The sequence below is a fragment of the Triturus cristatus genome, chromosome 9 (genome assembly GCF_964204655.1).
Source record: "Triturus cristatus chromosome 9, aTriCri1.1, whole genome shotgun sequence".
Taxonomy (NCBI): domain Eukaryota; kingdom Metazoa; phylum Chordata; class Amphibia; order Caudata; family Salamandridae; genus Triturus; species Triturus cristatus.
The window spans coordinates 1033037071-1033052585 of record NC_140592.1 but is presented as its reverse complement, the minus strand read 5'-3'; the positions used below and the strand labels follow the sequence as shown (position 1 = coordinate 1033052585).

Sequence of the window (15515 nt, the reverse complement as noted above, 5' to 3'; positions counted from 1 at the left end):
GCCAGTTTCGAGGGGGCAATCCGTCCTATGATATTGGGCTTGATGGCAGTGGTGCAGAAAATGCATGCTGTGCTCAGTATTTGGGTTTAACACCTAGTCTTGAGGGCACATTCCTGTAGTTGGCGTTGGTTTATTTTGGTAGAGTGTGTGCATGCTGACCTCCACCGCTGGTTGTGATGCCATAAGTGGTGGTGCATACTTTCTTGCGTGTTGAGAGTCCATGGTGCTTCTGTGGTTAGGTGTAATGCACATTGTTTAAAGTATATTTGCAGCTTTTAGTGGTTAGGTATGATAGGGTGTCATGTAGGGTGTATTCTGTCCTCTGTAATTTTGAGCCAGGCTGCTTTTTTTATGAATTTGGATAGATTTGTTCCTTTCTGTAATAGCATAGAAAGATTAAAATGATACAGTGCTGCCTCAAAGGATTACAGTAATAGCCTCAGTGTATTAGAATCATTGACTCCTCGCTCACTGTGTCAGATTAAAACCCGACTAGACATGCAGAAATGCATCTGTGGTGTCTTCTCTTGCAAAGCACAAGGCTAGCTCTTTTACCAGACTGCTTCTTTTAGAGTGGGTTTTAGTTTATTTACACATGGATGATCCCCTTCTACAGTAGCACAGACAGAATGATGGCTGCTAGCCCAGAGGCCTAAAAGTATTACGCCCGGGGATTAAGAAGCAATCCCCCATGAATGTGCTTTTTTAATAAATGGTAAGTGTCTTCTATCGCTAGACATGATGCGAGCAAGGTTTAGCGTGAATGTAGTAGTAGTATGTGAAGCTCCGAGGTTACTGGATGTCTGCAAGGGGTGTCTACCTTACACTACTCAAATGTCTAGCATTGTCCCGTTGCTTCAGGATCATAACCATTGTTTTATCTTTCACTGCTGCACTTACTTATAGTTTCATAAACACTATATCTGTAAGCAGTGTTTTACTTGTCTTTATCCTCCCTGCATTATATTGAGCTCTTCCTAGACACACCCACCCTTTCTTACTAGTCCTTTCCAGCCACATGAACAGGAACAAAGGACTGCTGGCAAATCTCATGCTGCACATCCTTTGCATTAATTGTGCTCAGCTGCGCATCAGCAGTGTACTGAAGACACACCAGTGACAATCCATCTTTTGCCACAACACACTTGGAGACCAGGCAGGTTGACCTTCCTCCTCCCCCTTGCATTCTTTATGACTCGGTCCAAAACCAGATGATCTGTTACCCATCTCTCTCACTCTGTCATCTGGTACGACATCTTACTACTTAACACCAGTAATACCACACAGCTCTTCACAATGCTATCAACGCCAACAAGAGTTTGCTAACAAAGAGGAGATGGGACATAGTCCATTGTGTTGAACTTCACAACTTCATCCTCGATAACCATCTAGACATGCTGTTTATTACCGAAACTTGGTTAAAAGATTTAGCCCCAACCTTAATGCCATGAACAACCAAAATATGTGTATGCTAAAAGCAAAATTGCCAAGTGCACACAGCAGGTCATTTTTTTTCTTGGTCAGGCAATTATCCCTGAAGAAAGCTAGCCCACCTTTTTCACTAGTAAAATATTTTTGATTTAAATGGTTTGCCTTCATTTGAAGTCTTAAAAAGGTCTGCTAATATATCCATCCCTTTTCTTAGGAAGGGAAGGCTATGTTTCTGTTTTTTCAATGGAGAGTCTCTCCAAAGCTTAATTTTTGCCACTGTGTCTGTTCATTTTGATTGGCCCATTATAAAGACATCTTGGAAATATGAAAACAAAATTTGTGAGGTTTAGCTTTTGGATTCTCACAGCATTAGGCAGGTTGACTTACGTCAGTAGGTCAGACTAGTCACTAAGTGGCTCTCTCTAGCAAATATTTCCTAGCAAACGTCCGGGAAATAAATTCAATTTCAGGTCTCAGCTACACCCAATTTATCTAGCCTGTTGGCAAGACCTATTTGTTTCAATACATGAGATATATTGAGAGTGAACATAGTGTCAGCCCCTTCCTTTTGATTCGATGGCTTTGTTGTCTGTCTCAATTGTCTGCTCTCAATTTGAGGGATTGCCGCCCTCATCTTGTCTTTGTCCTTCACAGGAGCATTCTGGTCTCACAGTGATTTGATTGAGTTGCATCCTTTCAGTCCATACTGGAGGGAACCTTTTTTTTTGCCACTGAGCACTCCTTGGAAGTGCATATCCTCTGACTTTCCCCTGGCTTTTTCCGCTCGGTTCACTTCCTTTACCAACCCTTTCTATACTCCTTTCTCTTCCCCATCCTTTTCTCCATGTTAAATAATATCTAATTATGTATTTATTTTCAAGGACCTGGGAGCTGCAGAATCCTTTCGGGCCTCTGGCTTCCTATGTGTGGTCACTTATATTTCAGTTTTTAAACATCATCATTCAATGATCTAACATAGCTGTCTGCCTTGTTAGAACTGTAAAAAAAGATAGCTAGAATTCATCACGATGCATGTACGTGTGTGCATCACAAGGAGTTGCCATCAAGGAATGGATTTTCTTTACTAGAAAACCTGTTTTAAGATTGTCAGCCATGCGTACGCAAGTGTCTTGAAGTATGCTTGTGCATGCTGGTGGCAAAAGCCATTGGCAGACCCACTAGCATAGCCTTATAGCGGCACGACCTGCTGACTTTGCCAATGCTTCTATTATCAGATTTCTGTCAGAAGTTCTTAAAGAATGTATTTCATGAAATTGTCAATCTTGATAATTAAAAAGTACACCAGTCGTTCAATTATTTTAAAAGATTCATGCTATTGAAAGAGTGTTAAATATTCTGTTTTGTATTTCTTTTTAGACCTGCCATTTCCTTCTGCTGAAGGGATATAATTATCCCCAAACACTTGAGACTATTTCTTGAAAATGTATTAGAACAATTTATTTTTGAACAATAAAGGCAAAACAGAGACTTGTGGGCAAGAGTAAGGTAGATGATTTCTCTAAATTGACACTTGGTTGGACCAATTTCGATGCCCATTCCGGGCCCTCAGAAGAATGGTGCAATAGCTTCATATTTGCTTAAGCATAGTGTAGAGGCAGCCAGATATTTTATGTTGTGGCTTTTGATGTCAGGAGCCTTTGCTATTTGACATAAAGGTTAAGGTTGCAATTACACTCAATGAGATCACAAATAGGGTTGAAAGAATGGTAAGCATCAACGCTTACCTCAGAGTCACACTTCTATGAGTAGTTACAGCTAAAGCCGTCTAGTTCTTAGCCTCCAGAACACACAGTTTCTTACTCTGCTCTGTATACAAGATATGGTTGACAGGGGTGTACACCTGTTGGGATGGGAATGTCCCCTACATGGTTTTACAGGCTTGCTCCTCCTGCCAGAGTAATCCAGCTATTGGTTATGTTATTAGGCATCCTGATATTTATTTGGCCTAAAACATGACAATCATGCGTGCATGCTGAGGCCTAGACTTTTCATCATAGTTCTGAGACCTGTGGTCTGGAAGGACTCACTAAGTATGCTCTATAAATGTCCATGTCCTCGGTCATATATATATGTAAGTGATGGTGGAAGCGTACTGGTGATGGTGGAAGCGTACTGGTTTTCTGATTGGCCGTATTGACTAGACCTTTTTTTATTAGGAATAAGTGTGCTGCCTAAAGCCCCACATGTGTAAGGTTTCCCTAGAATACAATGCCATACAGCCCCGGTCAGTGTTGTGTCATGTGCTTGTTGTTTGAATATTTCTGGTAGCAGGACTCCATGATGTTCATGAGTGTTTGGATGCACAGACCAGTGGGATCCATTGTGGATACTACAGATAAAATGTAGCACATCGATAAAGGTTGAGGGCAGCCTCCCTGACAGTGGAAGTGTATGGCTTGCATTCCTGAGCTAGAGGATACAGCCTCAGACAATGAAGTGTGAGAGAGTGGGTACAGGGATGCCTTTGTTATTTATTATGACTTCTGAGCAAGGGTCTGATAATTATCTCTTCCTCAGTACTACCACCTGAGTTGATAGTAGGGGAGGCAATTCCCAGTTTTCCTAAATGTGGTATTACGTTTTGGTGTGCAATTAAAGTACTGCTGTTTTTACTGGCCTGGACAGTACATATTGTATCTATTAGACTGCTTGAGTTCTGAGTCTCTATCCTCACACTACCTCCTTGAGAACCTTTTGACTTCTCTTACTCACTGCCAAGTGTGGAAGGGATGCACTTGGCGTTCAGATTGCAGTATAGTAGGTCAGGCCCTTGGACGTCAGTGGTAGGTGGCCCCAATCCCGAGGGCTGTAGTCCAGTAAGTCCTGCTTTCCCTTGGCTCTCTGCGGCCCCTCGGCCCCCTGAATGAATTATGAAAGCACCACACTCATTTCTGAGGCTCTGCATTTATTTTTCAACATTAGACTTTGACCCAGAGCTGGAGAGAGGAATGGGACAGGAACATGAAAACAAAAAGAGAAAGATGGAAGAGTGGGAAAAAGAGACCTGCACTGTACTGTTGTGGAAGAAATAGGCATGAGATTGAATAAAGACAAGGCAGTCTTGGTATTCAGCAACCCCAGAATTGAACAATGCGGATGACAGCCTCCTCAGAAACCTTTGGGCCTCTGTGCTTATTTATTTGACATTTTAAGCGCTGGGCAACACAGATCATGCGTTTCCTAGGAGAAATACCCCAATATCTGCAATTTGTGGAGTAGTCAGCAGGGATTGGTCCATTCGTTTGCAAAGGCTCTCACTCCTAAAGAGAGACTTTAAAGGTTCGCACCTCTTTGTGAAACTTGTATTTCATGATTGGATTATCACCCTTTAATAGCTAGTCTCTTGGTTTACCCTTCCTGTGGTATTAAGATTATAGAGGAAAAAGGTGCATGATCTTTTTTTTTTAATTGATAATAAATTTCACTTTCCTCCCTGTTAAACCGTGACTGTACATGGAACTGGTTTGTTTGTATCCTTATCAGGAACTTCCGTGCAGTCTGAACTACTTAACTGGGCATTCTGGAACAGTACACCACTTGGATTTCAGAAAGGGCCAGTGTAAAAATGCTCTCATGTAAAGGGGATGTCTTGGGATCCATTTACTGCTTTGTTTTTTTTTCCTTTTTGGAAGGCAGTGAAGGTGGCATGGTAATGCAAATGTATTTGTAGTTGGATTCGTTTTAAAAATAAAACAGCAAATGTTTCCTCCTGTAATTAATTTTTATTTATAGCATTGTTTTAATTTTTTTAATTTGTCTTCTGCACTCCAACATGAACATAGATATATTGTATATTTCATTAAGTCAAATATAACGTTATGAAGAAGAACATTACAAATCTATAACTTGTGTTTTTCGAGGTTCTTAGTGATCTTTGCTGTAGGTTTCACAAAGGGCAGCCATGTGGTATTGTAACACAGTTCCTACAGACCTGTTTTTAGGTGCGAATGTAGGAATCCAGTAGATACGATATATGTCATTACTATATGATCTTATATATATGTTGCTGACAAAAGACGAAATGACATCTTATGCACAAGAAGGCATTATAGGACCAATGCCTAACAATATTATTTTGTTTTACTTTGAGATCTCCTTACTGGTAGATCGTGCCTATAAATGCTGGAATGCAATTGTCTTCCTTCAGGTGAAAGGCCATTCATATGTGAAAAAGAGGGATGTGGCCGTTCTTTTGCAGAAAATTCCAGTCTTCGAAAACACCTCCTCATTCACTCAGGTATTTATGTGAATAAACATTTTCTAACCCAGTGAACTTCAGTTACTCCAAATCATATTTTCAATACATCTCCTAACAATCCAGAATTCTGTTGACCCCCAACATTACCCACTGACCAGGTTCCCTATTTCTGCCAGCATTACTGTGTGTCCATTTATTGCTGGTTGTGCCTGTCACCCACACTCCTCATTTAACCAGCACACTTGGTCTACCAACATTAGTGACTACCCGTTTGTTCCATTCTCTGTCACTCTTGTAGCATTACCCATTCACCTATCAAACTGTGAAGATGAACATTAGTAGCTACCATTTGTTCAAGTCTTTCACACGCACAGTATTAACCCCCAAGTAAACTGAGGTACAGACGCATTCTAATCAAGTGGGAAAGTTCCAGTTAGAGGCTATGTCTCGAGGTTCCAAAACTGACTACTTAGTCACTGTCTCATCACTGCTCTTTAATGTGCTTCTCTCATTGTTGAGTTTGCGACATTGCCAGTACCAGTCAACTCTCTTGGTCTGCTGACAGTACTTGTTGTCTGTTCTGTGCTTTCTCTCCCACTCTCAGTAGTTTCCATTCATCCAGCTTTGTCTCCATTTTTCTGCACATGGGCAATTTAAGCTGGGCAAATAATACATTGGGAGTAGGAAATACATGCTTATGTAATGCACTATCATGCCATGCCACACGTGTGATTTTAAAAACAAAATTATTGCCTTTTTGTGGTCCAAATTACCAATTTGTTTGGGACAGCTGTGTCGAGCATTGTTACTTTCAGACATCACTTGCTTTGAATTATTCTCCATTGTCAAGCTGGGAATCCTTTGTAGTAAATGTAAAGCAACAGTGGTATTATACAGTCTCCTACCATCTTTAAACAACGGCGATTTGGAGGGTGCCTACTTTCATATTCCTACACACTTGTGACATGTTAAATGATCAGTATTACCAGTTTGAGACTCTGTCTTTTGGCCTCATATCTGTCCTCCACATATTCACCAAATGGCTTCTGTGGTGATCTACCTTTGACACTTAGGGGTAACAGTCTTGACACTGGCTGTTTAGCTGCTGAATGTTTTAACCTCATCGCACACCAGCAAAGCAGTGACAACTACATTACATTTCTTTAGACCATAAGCCTAAACTGTGAACAAGAAGGCGTCTCAACTCAAGCTGAGCATAGCATGTTATTCCTAGGAACATGCATTTCCATACCAGAAGCAAAGTAATACCCAAGAACAGAAAGAGGAAAAAGTTTGTTGAAACTGGCAAAGTACATTCACGCACAAAAGCATGTTACAGTAGGCAAGTAAAAAGCTCTCTTTGTAGGTTTCTAAACATTTATTCTTCTAATTATGCATGGTTGTCTCAGTAAGTGAACCATTCAGGAGAAAATACATACTAATTAATTTCATATTTGAGAATATGGGGCAAGGTAGTATGAGTGATAGGGGCGTGGCTTGGACGCCGATGGCGATGGTCGCCTGAGAGCTCGGCTCCGGGACTGAGCCCGTGATTATCCTGTAAATCGGCGGCTACGGGGCACCCCGACCCCCAGGTTTTGGTGATCGGCCCAACGGAGACCTGCCGGGGCCCCCAGCGTGATCGGCACGAGCGGTGACCCGGTGCAAATCGGAGTTAAGGGAACTGCGGAGTGTGACCCAACATGGCGCCCGAACTTCTTTGTCCCCGTGGCTGGATCCGATAGACTGGAAGATCGTCGCTGACGACGGGGCGCCCCCAGCTCGGTGGTCCCCCGGTGGGGATTGAAACTGGACATTGGTCAGAGTGGTCTCTTCTACTGGGGATAGCACTCGGATGACCGGATGCCCACACAATAGCGGAGCCCACGTTGGGACAACTGGAGATCCCGACGGTGGCCCCACTCCCTGCATTGTACTTGGCTACTTTCTCCTGGCTGACCCACTCCCATGGGAGGCGCAACCCTTTGGAACCGCGAGTCGCCCGGTGGAACTGGTGACACTGGGTCGGCCGTGTGGGCCTGCCCGGCCCGGAGACGATTGTCCCTGCCTCCTCCGCGGTGTCCCCGGACGACAAGGTGGTGGCACGGGCCGCGGCTGGGACGATCCAACGGGCCTTGGAGACGGAGATCTCCGGCACTTGACCTGAGGCCTAGCACCCGAGGGAGTCGTAGCCGGTGCCGACACTCGGGGACGCCTGCTCCGGGACCTGGGCGGAGAACGGCCGGCGACATGGGGAAACCTAGAGGAGCCAAGGGGACTGCCCCGGTCGTCTCGGACTTGGAGACCCAGGACAAGGAGGAACGCGGAGGTCCAGAGGAGGCCGGTGGTGCACCTCTGCAGCAGCAATTCGACCGTGTTTTGGAGGCGATAGCGACCACGCGCTCGGCCCTCCAGCAGGACATTGCCCAGGTGGCGACGAGCCTGGGTCTCCTTAGAGCGGACCACGGCAAACTGTCGGACCGGGTCAAGGAAGTGGAGGGCTCGGTGAAAACCTTGGAGCCGGCGCAGCGCACTCTGGCCGCGGAGATGAAGGAGGCTTTATCCCGGATCACGGTCCTCGAGCAGAGAGCGGAGGATGCAGAAGGCCGCAACAGGAGGAACAACATTCGTGTGGTTGGACTGCCGGAAAAGGTCGAGGATGGCGACATGGTGGCATATCTGGAGGCCTGGCTCCGAGACACGGTGGCCCCGGAGGGTTTGTCCTCCTTCTACACTCTGGAGCGTGCCCATAGAGTCCCGGCGAGGCCGCCGCAGCAGGGACGTGCCCCGCGGCCGGTGGTGGCGCGGTTGCTGCACTTCAGGGATAGGGACCTGATCCTCAATGCCGCCAGACACAATGGACCATTCAAAGTGGCGAATAGTCAGGTGAACATCTTCCCGGATTACACCTATGAAACCCAACGCAGACGGTTTTCCTTCCTGGCGATCAAGCGCGAGCTCCGGAGTGAGGGTATCCAGTACTCGCTCTTCTACCCGGCGAGACTCCGCGTAATTGTCGATGACAAAACCCAGTTCTTCGACACCCCAGAGGACGTTTGTCACTGGCTCGAACTCTATAGAGCGGGGAAAGGTGGATCCGGCTCCTCGCCTAGACGGACGGCAGAGCCGGGACAGAGGCGGAGATCCAGGAGGACTAGAGGTCGCGGAGGCCGATCGGGGGGTCCCTCAACTATGGAGACAGCGACGGAGAGGAGGGGAGTGCTGGAGGTGCTGACGGCGCTAGCTGGCTCTGGGGACGATGCCGCGGTGGAGGAGGGGATCCCGGGTGACGAGGGGGGTTCAACGGACTCCGAGGGATCTGTACCGGACAGTGGCCATACGCCGGAGATCACACCACAATCGGTGGAGGACATACTGGATGGACAGGGGTAACTGGGTGTGCTTCTTCAGTTTGGGTGGGGGCCCGGCGGGGGGATGGCGGGTGATGGTAAGAGTGGTTGTCTACCGGGGTAGGATGGGCGGGGTGCCCTGGACTGGCCCCCAGGGGGTCTTTTCGTGACACTGTTGTGGGCTTGTTCTAGTCCTGATGGCCCGGGCGACGAGGGCCCATTGCCTCCGTCCGGCCCGCACCTGGCCCTTAAGGCCTTCCTGTGGTGGCGACTGCAGGATTAGTAAGGTGTAGTGGGTTGTTGGGGAGTGTGGTTTGGATGGGAACTAGATGGTGCTATTCGGGTCCTGTTCTGGGGAGGGTGGATGGGGAGTTGATTAATATTTGGGTTGTTCAGTTTTGTTTGGGGATAATGGCCGCCATCAGTGCTATGAGGATCGATGTCCTTTTATGGTTGGGACCCAGCTGGGGAGACTTTGCGAGACTGATATGGGACAATGGCTGAGATTGCCAATCTGAAATGTGTTACTTGGAACGTACGGGGGCTGCATACAATGTCCAGGCGTCACAAGGTCCACGCTTATTTAGTGCGTAGGGGGATACAAATGGCGCTGCTGCAGGAAACCCATCTGAACAAGGCGGAAGGGGCGGCGCTACAGCGTAGATGGAGGGGGCAGGTCTTTTGCACCTCGTACTCCGCGTATGCCAGAGGGGCGCTGATCTGGGTTAGAGCTGGGGTCCCCTTCCAGGTCACGAACACAGTGATAGATCCAGAGGGGCGCTATGTGGCCATTTCGGGGACTTTGGGAGGGAGAGACCTAAACGTTTGCTGTGTGTATGCTCCTAATGTCGACCAGACTGCCTTCCTTTCCAGGTTATCGGGCTCGTTGGCCCACTGCCTCTCCGGGCCCATCCTGCTGGGTGGAGATTTCAATTCCGTAGTTGATGTAGATAATGACCGCTCGCACCCACCCCTCCCTGATTCTCCGGTTCGTCGTTTGGCTAGGGACCGTCGGGACTGGCAGACTCACTGGGGCCTAACGGACATTTGGAGAGCGCAACACCCCACAACTAGGGACTACTCCTACTTCTCGAGCCTCCATGAATTGCACGTTCGATTGGACGGCTTTCTTGGTTCGCCCGAATTGGTTTCGGCGGCGGTCCGGTCTGAATATTTGACCAGAACCATTTCTGATCATAACCCCCTCCTGTTGGACCTTCGCTGGTTTCCTGGGGTGCCGGCGGTGCCCACCTGGAAATTACGTCCCGAGACCCTTGAGGACAGTGTCTTCAAGGCGGACCTGGGTGACACGATCTCGGAGTACTTCGCGTCCAACGGTGGCACCGCGAGCACGAGAGCGCTAGAGTGGGACGCTTTTAAGGTGGTGGTGAGTGGGTATTGCATATCTAAACAGGTCGGTGTGCGGCGAGTTATCCTCGCGGACCTGGAGACAGCGGATCGGAAACTCCGCGAGTTGGAATTACGCCGCCCAGGGCACCCAGACTTACAGACGCGCACGGCGGAGGCGAGGGAGGCGGTGGCAGCAGAGGTCGAACGGCTCCGCTGTTTTGACTATAAAGCCTATACGGTTCGGGCCATCGCGGAGGGGGATAGATCGGGCGCGCTGTTAGCGTGGCTGGCCAACCCTGCGCGGCAGACTTCACTGACGACGTCCATGCGTAGGGCAGACGGAACCCAGGTGTATACTCAGCCTGCGATTTTGAGCTGCTACCGGCAATACTATGAGCGCTTGTACCGCAGTCGCTCAGTCCGAGACCCTGCCCTGCTAGATAATTATTTGCGGCCCCTAGAGATTCCAGCAATGGAGCAGGAGGTGGCTAAAACCTTGGGGGCCGACATAGAACTGGGAGAGATCCGTAGCGCCATTAAAAAGATGGCGAGAAATAAGACCCCGGGCCTGGACGGGCTTCCTGTAGAGTTCTATGCGGCTTATGCCGATCTCCTAGCCCCTAGGCTGTTGGTGGTATATAGAGAGGCGAGGAGGCTGGGGCGCCTTCCAGGCTCGATGTGTGAGGCATTGGTGGTCCCGCTCCTCAAGCCCGGCAGGGACTCATCCGATCCGGGCTCCTACCGTCCCTTATCGATGCTGACGGTGGATTATAAAATACTGAGCAGCATCTTGGCCACGAGGCTGCTTGGGCACATGAGTTCCTTAGTGCATGAGGACCAGGCTGGCTTTATCCCCAGGCGTAACACGACCATGAACATTCGCAGGTTGTGCCGCTTGCTCGGGGAACCGCTTGTGGACGCCCCATGCCCGGTTGTCCTATCAGTGGACTTAGAGAAGGCCTTTGATAGCCTGGAATGGGACTACCTCTGCGCTGTGTTGCGGAGGTTCGGCCTCGGGGAGGGTTTCGTCAGCTGGACCAGGGTGCTGTACGCCTCGGCGTCAGCCAGGGTTCGGGCGGGACCGCTGATTTCCTCACGCTACCCGGTGGAACGGGGCACGAGGCAGGGCTGCTCGCTCTCCCCACTGCTCTTTGCGCTGGCGGTGGAGCCTCTTGCGTTGCATCTCCGGTCGGGAGCCCATTACGCGGGCCTATGGACCCTGTCAGGCCCGCACTACGTCTCGCTATACGCAGACGACCTGTTGCTCTTCCTAGAAGACCCGCTCGCTGCCCTACGTGGAGCTGCGACGGCGCTCACGGAGTTTGGGGAGGTCTCGGGCCTTCGAGTGAATTGGACTAAGACTTGTCTTTTCCCGATTCGCAGGGGCACCCCTGCACCTGCCTTAAGTAGGGAGATTAGATGGGAACCCGACTGCTTCAAATATCTAGGGGTGTATGTCTACCACGAACCTTCTGGCCTCCTTGATGGGAACATTGCCCGGGGCATCCGGGCACTTCGAGGCAGTATGGGCTTTTGGGCCACGCTGCCGCTCTCGGTGGCAGGGCGGATCGCTCTGCTTAAAATGGTGGCGCTCCCCCGGCTGTTATATTATTTCCGGACACTACCGATCTGGATCCCACCGACCACGTTTCGACTATTACGGTCCATGATAGTCGGATTCCTTTGGGGCTCGGGCCGCCGGCGGGTGGCCCTCAAGACCCTGATGAGGCCGAAGGAGGAGGGTGGGCTTGCGGCGCCGGACTTCGAAAAATATTACTTAGCGGCGCAGCTCCAGACCTTCACCCAGGAGATCGCTCGGGAGTTCCGGGGCCCCGAGGATAGGAGGGGAACGGGTATGGCCAGGCATGTTCTCTCCTTCATAGTGATGAGGCAACGATTGGCCTTGCAGGACTTGTCTATGGAGGAGCGGACTGTTCGCCTGTGCTGGAACCGGGCTCACGCCCGGGGCCACCAGCGAACACCGTATGCACCCGAAATACCGCTGGGGATGCTAACGGCTTTGCCCCATGGGGGTGATTGGTCGCGGCTGGCGACCTGGGAGGACGCCGGCCTGCAGCTCATCGGTGATCTCTATGAGGACGGGACGCTCTTGCCATTCCAGGAGCTCATTGATCGATTCGGGATTCCCCGCGGCGACTTTTTGCTGCACTCGGCCCTTGTTCGAGCGATCCAGGCGCACTGGAGGTCCGGGCAGGCAGAACCCCCTCTATCCCCAGTGTGCCAATATGTGATGATGTCCGCGGGCACGGTAAGGGCGGTCACATGCCTTTACGGTAGACTGCTCAAGGAGGGGCTGGCCCCCCTCACCTCCCTGAGAAACCGATGGGAGGAGGACATTGGCAAGGAGATCCCAGAGACGACCTGGGCTCAGCTGGTGCGGCGTGCCTGGAAGGGCACACGCCACGCCCGCTTTCAATTAGTCCACTATTATGTGCTCCATAGAGCATATTTGACCCCGGTGAAAATCAGGCGATATTTTGCGGCGGCCTCAGCAGAGTGCCCCAGGTGCCCGGCCCAGGAGGCGGACCTTCTCCACATGCTGTGGGCCTGCCCGGGATTGTCGGCCTATTGGGAGGAAGTGGGGAAGACCCTGGAGGAAACGACGGGGAGATCCCTTTCGTTGGATGCGGCGGTGGGTCTCCTGCATTGGTTCCCTCATACCCCCAAGAATAAAATGTCTAGTAAATTCATCGATTTGGGGCTGCTCCTTGCTAAACGGGAGGTGACCAGGAATTGGAAGGCACGGACCGGCCCGACAGGGAGCCGGTGGCACAGCGAATTTTTGAAGTGGGCGGCGGGGGAGAGTACGCTTAGATACCAGCTAGCTTGGAGGCAGCGTAACGAGAAGGCCGAGGAGACAGCGCTGGAGTGGGAGATGCTCGTACAGGCCCTTAGGGAGTATTGCGCCCCCGGCGATGCTGAACGAGAGGAAGCGGCGCGCCCTGAGTCCCGTTAGACGGTTGCACTGCTCAGCTTTATTGCTTTCCCCATGGATCCCCAAGAAGATCCGGTTGCGGTGGATGCCGCGCGCTGATGGCGGGGGGGGGGGAGGGTTTTTTCTGGGATTGGGGGGTTTTAAGGGTGGGGGGGTGTTTTTGGAGTTATAGGGTTGTTTAGAAAAGCAGATGAAGGACAACGAATCCTCCGGGCCGACCTTGACAACCTCCTGAGCCCCCACGGACTTTCGCCGCCCGACCCCAGGGTTGTGGGCTGAACGGCTGTGTAAGCAACTTCCGGAGGGGATCGGAGGGTTGGGTTTTAACGCTCCGGCTTGAGATGTAATGCTGGCCAATTATGTAAAGATTTACTAATTCCTGCAATAAAAATATTTAAAAAAAAAAAAAAAAAAAAGGTAGTATGAGTGATGCCAGTTATGAAATGGGCTCTTAGTTGGTGGCAAGAGAGAAGATATATATTCGGAAGGCAACTTCTTCAACTACAAAAGACGCAGTGTTTCTTGATGGTGGGGTTAGGAAAGGGCAACTTCAAGATTTCTGGACACTGGTCACCTCAGGATCCCTAGCTACATCTGGTTGCCCTATAACTCGAAGTGTAGAGGTTTGGGCATCAAGCCTTTTTTGCCGTATCATAAACTCTGAGGTGAAATTGAGAACAGATAATGTGACCGCATACTCTGATTAAAGGAAGCTGTTAGTTTGTTGGACTGGGCCGTACACCACAATGTCTCTGTTGTAATAAAGATGTCTTATAGTCCATGTATATTAAGCAAGTTGATTTATTCAGGATAGATGTTACAATGTAGAGCCCCACCAGGAGCAGCCTTCCTGCTGCTCAGCCTATCCTCCAACTGACTCTCCCTCACCAACATTCCACAGCCATCTCTCACACCAACATTCCACACCAAAGTCACACCGGCTCAGCAGCATGTATAACACATCTCCTTTCTGTATACAAATCACATCGGAGAATGGCATTAGAACAATTGCAAGTACATAAGCAATGTAGCAAAGGACTAATGCAAATGCATGAAACTAACAGATGGAAGCATTTCACGCACAAGAAATATAACAATGAAACAAGCAAAGAAAACAAAATGAAAGGTAAAGAGAATGCACTCACATCATCTACCTTTCTAACCAAACGAAGGACACACACACACACCTACCAAACCACAAATCCACAAACCGAACCCTAATGCTACAAACATGCCAGCTGGCAAGGGTAACACACAAGTGGTACATAGGGGATCAACCACAGGGTGCGGTAGAGACCCATCAAAGACAAGAATTTGTGGAACACCACCCCACACGAACCATGCAATATCTAATTGCCCTTCACCCGAACCCATAGGTATAACAGTCTCGCTGTCAGAAGAACATGTGCCTGGTCTCCTAATTTACTGGGTGGATGTTTAATACAGAAAGGAAACAAGTGGATCACAAGTGGGAGGTAGATGATGGACAACTACAGGTAGTCTTTCAACAATGGCGAACTCCACGTGGAACTTGTTTGCCACACCAAAGAACAGGAAATGCCAGTTATTCCCAAGTGGGTGTTGGGTGCTGAAAATGCCAGGCTTGGTAATGATAAAATTCGATGAGGGTTCCTCAGAGAATCAATACTAGCCACGCTGTCAACAAGCAGAACATGCACTGCATTGTAAGTTACACCGTAAAAATTATTGAGATGTACCACACTTTTCAAATGGATTCACTTGAGGAGTTCGTCAGGATCAGGTATGTAGTGAGATTGTATTGAAGGTGGCAAGTAAACAGGACAAGCAATCTGTACACCTTTCTGTGCTGCATCTTTGGTGCTCTTTAGTTTTCCCATGCTTGGAGGTTGGGGAATCTGGAGTAACTGCAAACATTGGCTTTGAATTGTTAAGGCATGTCTCTCTGAAAAGTGTGGCATTTAGGAATGCAGACACTTAAGTGCTCCCATGCCTAAGGGTTGTTGCAGTGGTTTTGCATTTCCAACATAGGTATTCCAGAGAAGATGCAGTGTTCTGTGAGCGAACTTATGGCTGGAGATAAAAATACGCTGGTGTGTTTTAAGATGTTTCCTACAGGCAACTCAACTTGTCTGTTTTCGAGAGACCCATTGGGAAAAATGCTAACACTTAGAGAGGTTTTGGGTCAGCCGATTGCTTATTATGTTCTGTGAATCTCATTTGCTTGGTA

At 49.2% G+C, this 15515-nt stretch overlaps 1 protein-coding gene across 3 annotated transcripts in view; it reads left to right on the top strand.

Annotated features, from left to right (window-relative positions):
- ZNF410 (zinc finger protein 410) overlaps positions 1-15515 on the top strand; it is a 138718-nt gene that overhangs the window by 99951 nt on the left and 23252 nt on the right. For all 3 annotated transcript variants that reach the window (XM_085626784.1, XM_085626785.1, XM_085626786.1), the window contains one exon: positions 5600-5689. In XM_085626784.1, the coding sequence (XP_085482910.1) occupies positions 5600-5689 (90 nt within the window). The remainder of the gene's footprint in view (positions 1-5599; positions 5690-15515) is intronic.